Here is a 6000-nt window from a genome sequence, read left to right as displayed (position 1 = left end):
ACATTTACCACCAATGTAAGATTAGCTAAATGAATTTAGGGCAACAGTAAAAAGAGGGAAGGATGATATTTAATGTGTCTGAAAAATCACTGAAAATCACTTAATTCACTTTAATTCTATATCTGATTACCAGCACATGCCTAGTGTTACCATTTGGTACAACGTTGTTTACATTCAAATGCAGTCTTCGCCAGGGTGATCAAACATGGCTTACAAATGTAACACTGGAATCTCTGACTTAGTTTTGGAAAATAACAGTGTACTAGCATTTTCACAACATAAACAGCTAATACTGCATTACGCTAATAAAACCTGAGTATTGTTCTGGAAGTGTTGTCTACTCTGACTTCACGGTGATATCTTGTTTATTTATCTGTAGACTGAGCTAGTCATTACATACTGTGTTGTGGTATTTCTATATACAAGTGTACAGGTTAGAATCACAGTTTGTCGTCTGACCCTAATTGTCCTCGCTGCCTGCGTCATCAACAAGCGAACTCCTCGAAGTTGCCTAGAGTCGGGTGACTAGGTAGCACGTTCGGCGCGAATCCGAGGCTGTCCGAGTGACTCCGGAGGGTGTCGCATGTGCTCTGGAAGAGAGAGGAAATGGGGAAGGAGGGATGAAGAGTTAAGATGTGCCAGAGGGTGTGTGATGAAACAGTGGCAAAACCAAAAAGATAGAGTGTAAGCATGAAATTGGGGTGGACAAACATTTAAGGAAAATAAGATGGATAGGAGAAACATATGAAGGTCACAGGTAAATAATGGATCAGACAAATCATGTGGTTATAACAAAAATTAATGTTAGAATGATTTCAGATAGTGACAGTGATAAGAAATTGAAGGGGGTGGATAAATAGGGTATGTATAGATTGAGGAAGGGAAGGGGAAGACAAATTGAGTATCTGACAAGGTAAACTACAGTAAAAATCAGGTTTATATACACATGTCATGGCAGTCTTGGGATTTTACTTATTTCAACAGCTCTTTTTCTGTTAATCCAAAATTTTTTGCATTTTTTAATATTCTGTAGGTTGTCTGAAACTATACTGGGTGAAAAATATCCATACATCAAATTAGATTATCATTATTCCCATTTTTTTTCTTTTGCAATTTGTGCTCCTAATTTGTACATGCACTATATGGCCAAAATATTTGGACGACTGACCATATGTTTGTTGGACATCGCATTGAGTGACCTCTGTGTAATCTTTTCAGCTACATGTATAACAACAGCCAGTTTACTAGGGCAGGCAGGGTCAGTTCTAGCCTAGTGGTTAAGGTACAGGACTAGTAATCAAATTGTTTTTGGTTCAAGCCCCACCACTGCCCACCATTTCCTACATGGTAGCCTTTAACATGATGTCAGTGTAAAGCTTGCTCAACAGTGGACAGTGTTACCATTCAATTATGTTTGATCATGAGGACAAGTTTTATCCTTGCAAAATCAGTTTGGATTTTCTTTGAACCTTTGTACGTGTTCCCAGGTGAAGTGATACGGGTCCTTTTTGTGTGAAGTTTGCATGTTCCCCCCGTGTCTGTGTGGGTTTTCTCCCACAGTCCAAAGACATAAAAAATTGTCCATGACTGTGTTTGACATTAAATACTTGAACTGATCAATTATGTGAAAGGAGTGACTACCTGTCCTGTCATGAATGTAACCAAAGTGTGTAAAACATGACATTAAAATCCTATTTATCTGTGTGCATATTTTACCCAACCAAATTAAACATAGACAAAAATTTACTTCTAAAAACATTACACAATTCATTAAATCCCAAGACTGTCATGACATAGATGTTAATTACAAGTGTATTAAATATTTATTTACTTCATTTTTAGTGTGAGGCCAACATCATAAAACATTTTTAATTACCTACTCAAGATTAGTCCAATAATCTACTATAGAACAGTTTCCAGTACCAGGTCTAATCCTAGACTTAAAGACTTCCAGGGCTGGATCCCTGGACATGAGTTAAAGCTAATCTTGCAACAAGGAATCATCAATTTAGCACAAAGCTGGGCTTAATCTAAGTCTAAGAAAACAGGCTATACAGTTTGCTTTTTTATTTAATTTCTATTGTGTGAACACCTGTGATAACAACATAGTGATGCATCTAGTGATGTTATTTGACACAGGTTCCATCACAATGTCTGTAATCCAAAACAAATGATCATCTTTTGCTGCTATGGCTTTTGTGCATGGTTTTTAAGGCATGATTCATAAAGTGCACAATCAGGAGACGCTCAAAAGAAGACTTCCTGTGCTTTGATCTTTTGTTGCTACTCAAGTCCAATCAAGAAAATGACTGTCATGTAGCACTGCACTTGGCGAATCCTGCCCTTTGCAGCCTTTCAGGCTCGAATTTTGATGTGTGATAGACAAACCCTCACAAATTTAATCTAACAATGAAATCATCAATAGGTTGACAAGTCATTTCAGTTCATAACCAGTTCTTATTATGTGAATTAGTCTGGTGCAAAATTGTAAATCTCCACCAAAGAAGGCTGTCTGCTTCTTACTGTCACTGGCATGCAGATCTTTGATGAATAGATTAACTCAAACTTAGAAATCAATAGATACAAATCAAAAGGAACTGTTAGTTTTGAGAAGAGGACACACATTTGGTCTGCAAACACAAGACATCTGGCACTGCTTTGGGTTACATCAACCGTATAATATGCTGTTCTGCAGCACTAACTAAATGTAACCATTAACAGCCATCCAGGTGGGTGGATACCATGCAAACACTATATGGCCAAAAGTACTTGAACACATGACCATTCAAAATCAATTGGTGTTAAAATAGTGTGACCTCTTTGTGATCATTTTAGCAATAACAACAGCCACTCTTCTGGGAAGGCTTCTGACAAGATTTTTTAATATGTCTGTGGGAAATTGTGCCCATTCCATCAAAAGAGCATTAATATGGCTGGGCATGTTGGTCAAGAAAGCCTCAACTGATGTTCCAGTTTATTCCAAAGCTGTTATTGGTGCTGAGATCAGGGCTCTGTGCGCTGTGCAGGTCAGTGAAGGTTTTTTTTTAAAGCTTTTGTTCATGTTATTATAGATCTTGCTTTGTGCACAGGGGCACAGTCATGCTGGGCCTTCTGTAAACTGTTGCTGCAAATCTAGAAGATTATACATTCTTTATATCATTGATTTATTAAACATGTTACAACTGTTACAATTATTGTGGCTGAAGAACATTAAGTAAAAAATTAGAAGAGGTGTCCCAATACTTTTGGCCATATAGTGTATGTCAGAAAGCCTTAGTTCCTTTTTTCTAAAAGACTGCTTTCTGCAAAAATACAAAACCTTTATCAAAACTAAAAAAATGCATTTATTACAGAAACTAATGTAGACATGAAAGACCACGCTACTGTTTTTGTATTCCTCCCTCAACTGTTGCCAGCTTTTTGACAGGACTCGCTGTTGTAGTGGCAAGGAGGTAAATAACTTTGCGGTGGTGGGCGTATTAGGTCAATCCACCACCTGAGCATCATCAATAGTAATTTTACGAATTCTAAAAACCTTAATCTCGAGATCACCTGGTCTTTAATTTGGTCTTTGTTCGTATTTGAAAAGCTAGTCAAAATATACACTGATGAGCCATAACATTAAAACCACCTCCTTGTTTCTACACTCACTGTCCATTTTATCAGCTCCACTTATCATATAGAAGCACTTTGTAGTTCTACAATTATTGACTGTAGTCCATCTTTTTCTCCGCATGCTTTGTTAGCCCCCTTTCATGCTATTCTTCAATGGTCAGGACCCTCACAGGACCACTACAGAGCAGGTATTATTTGGGTGGTGGATCATTCTCAGCACTGCAGTGACACTGACATGGTGGTGGTGTGTTAGTGTGTGTTGTGCTAGCATGAGCGGATCAGACACAGCAGCGCTGCTGGAGTTTTAAAACACCTCACTGTCACTGCTGGACTGAGAATAGTCCACCAACCAAAAGTGGACAGTGAGTGGACACGGTATTTATAAACTCCAGCAGCACTGCTGTGTCTGATCCACTCATACCAGCACAACACACACTAACACACCACTACCATGTCAGTGTCACTGCAGTGCTGAGAATGATCCACCTCCCAAATAATACCTGCTCTGTGGGGGTCCTGACCATTGAAGAACAGGGTGAAAACAGGTTAAAAAAGTATATAAAAAAACAGATGGACTACAGTCAGTAATTGTAGAACTACAAAGTGCTTCTATATGGTAAGTGGAGCTGAGAAAATGTACAGTGATTGTAGAAACAAGGAGGTGTTTTTAATGTTACGGTTGATCAGTGTGTATATATACAGGTATATACTGTATATACAGTGTATCACAAAAGTGAGTACACCCCTCACATTTCTGCAAATATTTCATTATATCTTTTCATGGGACAACACTATAGACATGAAACTTGGATATAAGTTAGAGTAGTCAGTGTACAGCTTGTATAGCAGTGTAGATTTACTGTCTTCTGAAAATAACTCAACACACAGCCATTAATGTCTAAATAGCTGGCAACATAAGTGAGTACACCCCACAGTGAACATGTCCAAATTGTGCCCAAATGTGTCGTTGTCCCTCCCTGGTGTCATGTGTCAAGGTCCCAGGTGTAAATGGGGAGCAGGGCTGTTAAATTTGGTGTTTTGGGTACAATTCTCTCATACTGGCCACTGGATATTCAACATGGCACCTCATGGCAAAGAACTCTCTGAGGATGTGAGAAATAGAATTGTTGCTCTCCACAAAGATGGCCTGGGCTATAAGAAGATTGCTAACACCCTGAAACTGAGCTACAGCATGGTGGCCAAGGTCATACAGCGGTTTTCCAGGACAGGTTCCACTCGGAACAGGCTTCGCCAGGGTCGACCAAAGAAGTTGAGTCCACGTGTTCGGCGTCATATCCAGAGGTTGGCTTTAAAAAATAGACACATGAGTGCTGCCAGCATTGCTGCAGAGGTTGAAGACGTGGGAGGTCAGCCTGTCAGTGCTCAGACCATACGCCGCACACTGCATCAACTCGGTCTGCATGGTCGTCATCCCAGAAGGAAGCTGACGCACAAGAAAGCCCGCAAACAGTTTGCTGAAGACAAGCAGTCCAAGAACATGGATTACTGGAATGCCCTGTGGTCTGACGAGACCAAGATAAACTTGTTTGGCTCAGATGGTGTCCAGCATGTGTGGCGGCGCCCTGGTGAGAAGTACCAAGACAACTGTATCTTGCCTACAGTCAAGCATGGTGGTGGTAGCATCATGGTCTTGGGCTGCATGAGTGTTGCTGGCACTGGGGAGCTGCAGTTCATTGAGGGAAACATGAATTCCAACATGTACTGTGACATTCTGAAACAGAGCATGATCCCCTCCCTTCGAAAACTGGGCCTCATGGCAGTTTTCCAACAGGATAACGACCCCAAACACAACCTCCAAGATGACAACTGCCTTGCTGAGGAAGCTGAAGGTAAAGGTGATGGACTAAACCCAATTGAGCACCTGTGGCGCATCCTCAAGTGGAAGGTGGAGGAGTTCAAGGTGTCTAACATCCACCAGCTCCGTGATGTCATCATGGAGGAGTGGAAGAGGATTCCAGTAGCAACCTGTGCAGCTCTGGTGAATTCCATGCCCAGGAGGGTTAAGGCAGTGCTGGATAATAATGGTGGTCACACAAAATATTGACACTTTGGGCACAATTTGGACATGTTCACTGTGGGGTGTACTCACTTATGTTGCCAGCCATTTAGACATTAATGGTTGTGTGTTGAGTTATTATCAGAAGACAGTAAATCTACACTGCTATACAAGTTGTACACTGACTACTCTAAGTTATATCCAAGTTTTATTTCTATAGTGTTGTCCCATGAAAAGATATAATAAAATATTTGCAGAAATGTGAGGGGTGTACTCACTTTTGTGATACACTGTACATGGGATCTTCAAAAAGTTTCCGCACTTTTATATTTTGGTTAGAAATGGTGAGGGTGGGAGGAGTAGTAATT

The 6000-nt window shown here is 40.3% G+C and overlaps 1 protein-coding gene across 1 annotated transcript in view; it reads right to left on the bottom strand.

Moving 5' to 3' along the window:
• Window positions 1-511: 511 nt before the first annotated feature.
• Window positions 512-6000, bottom strand: part of asic1c (acid-sensing (proton-gated) ion channel 1c) — a 137347-nt gene continuing 131858 nt past the window's right edge. Inside the window, exon 11 of the mRNA XM_062991851.1 lies at window positions 512-590. Coding sequence (XP_062847921.1) covers window positions 512-590 — 79 coding nt within the window. The remainder of the gene's footprint in view (window positions 591-6000) is intronic.

This window comes from Trichomycterus rosablanca, chromosome 3 (assembly GCF_030014385.1).
Source record: "Trichomycterus rosablanca isolate fTriRos1 chromosome 3, fTriRos1.hap1, whole genome shotgun sequence".
In the NCBI taxonomy this organism is placed as follows: Eukaryota; Metazoa; Chordata; class Actinopteri; order Siluriformes; family Trichomycteridae; genus Trichomycterus; species Trichomycterus rosablanca.
This window is presented reverse-complemented; position numbering and strand designations above follow the sequence as displayed.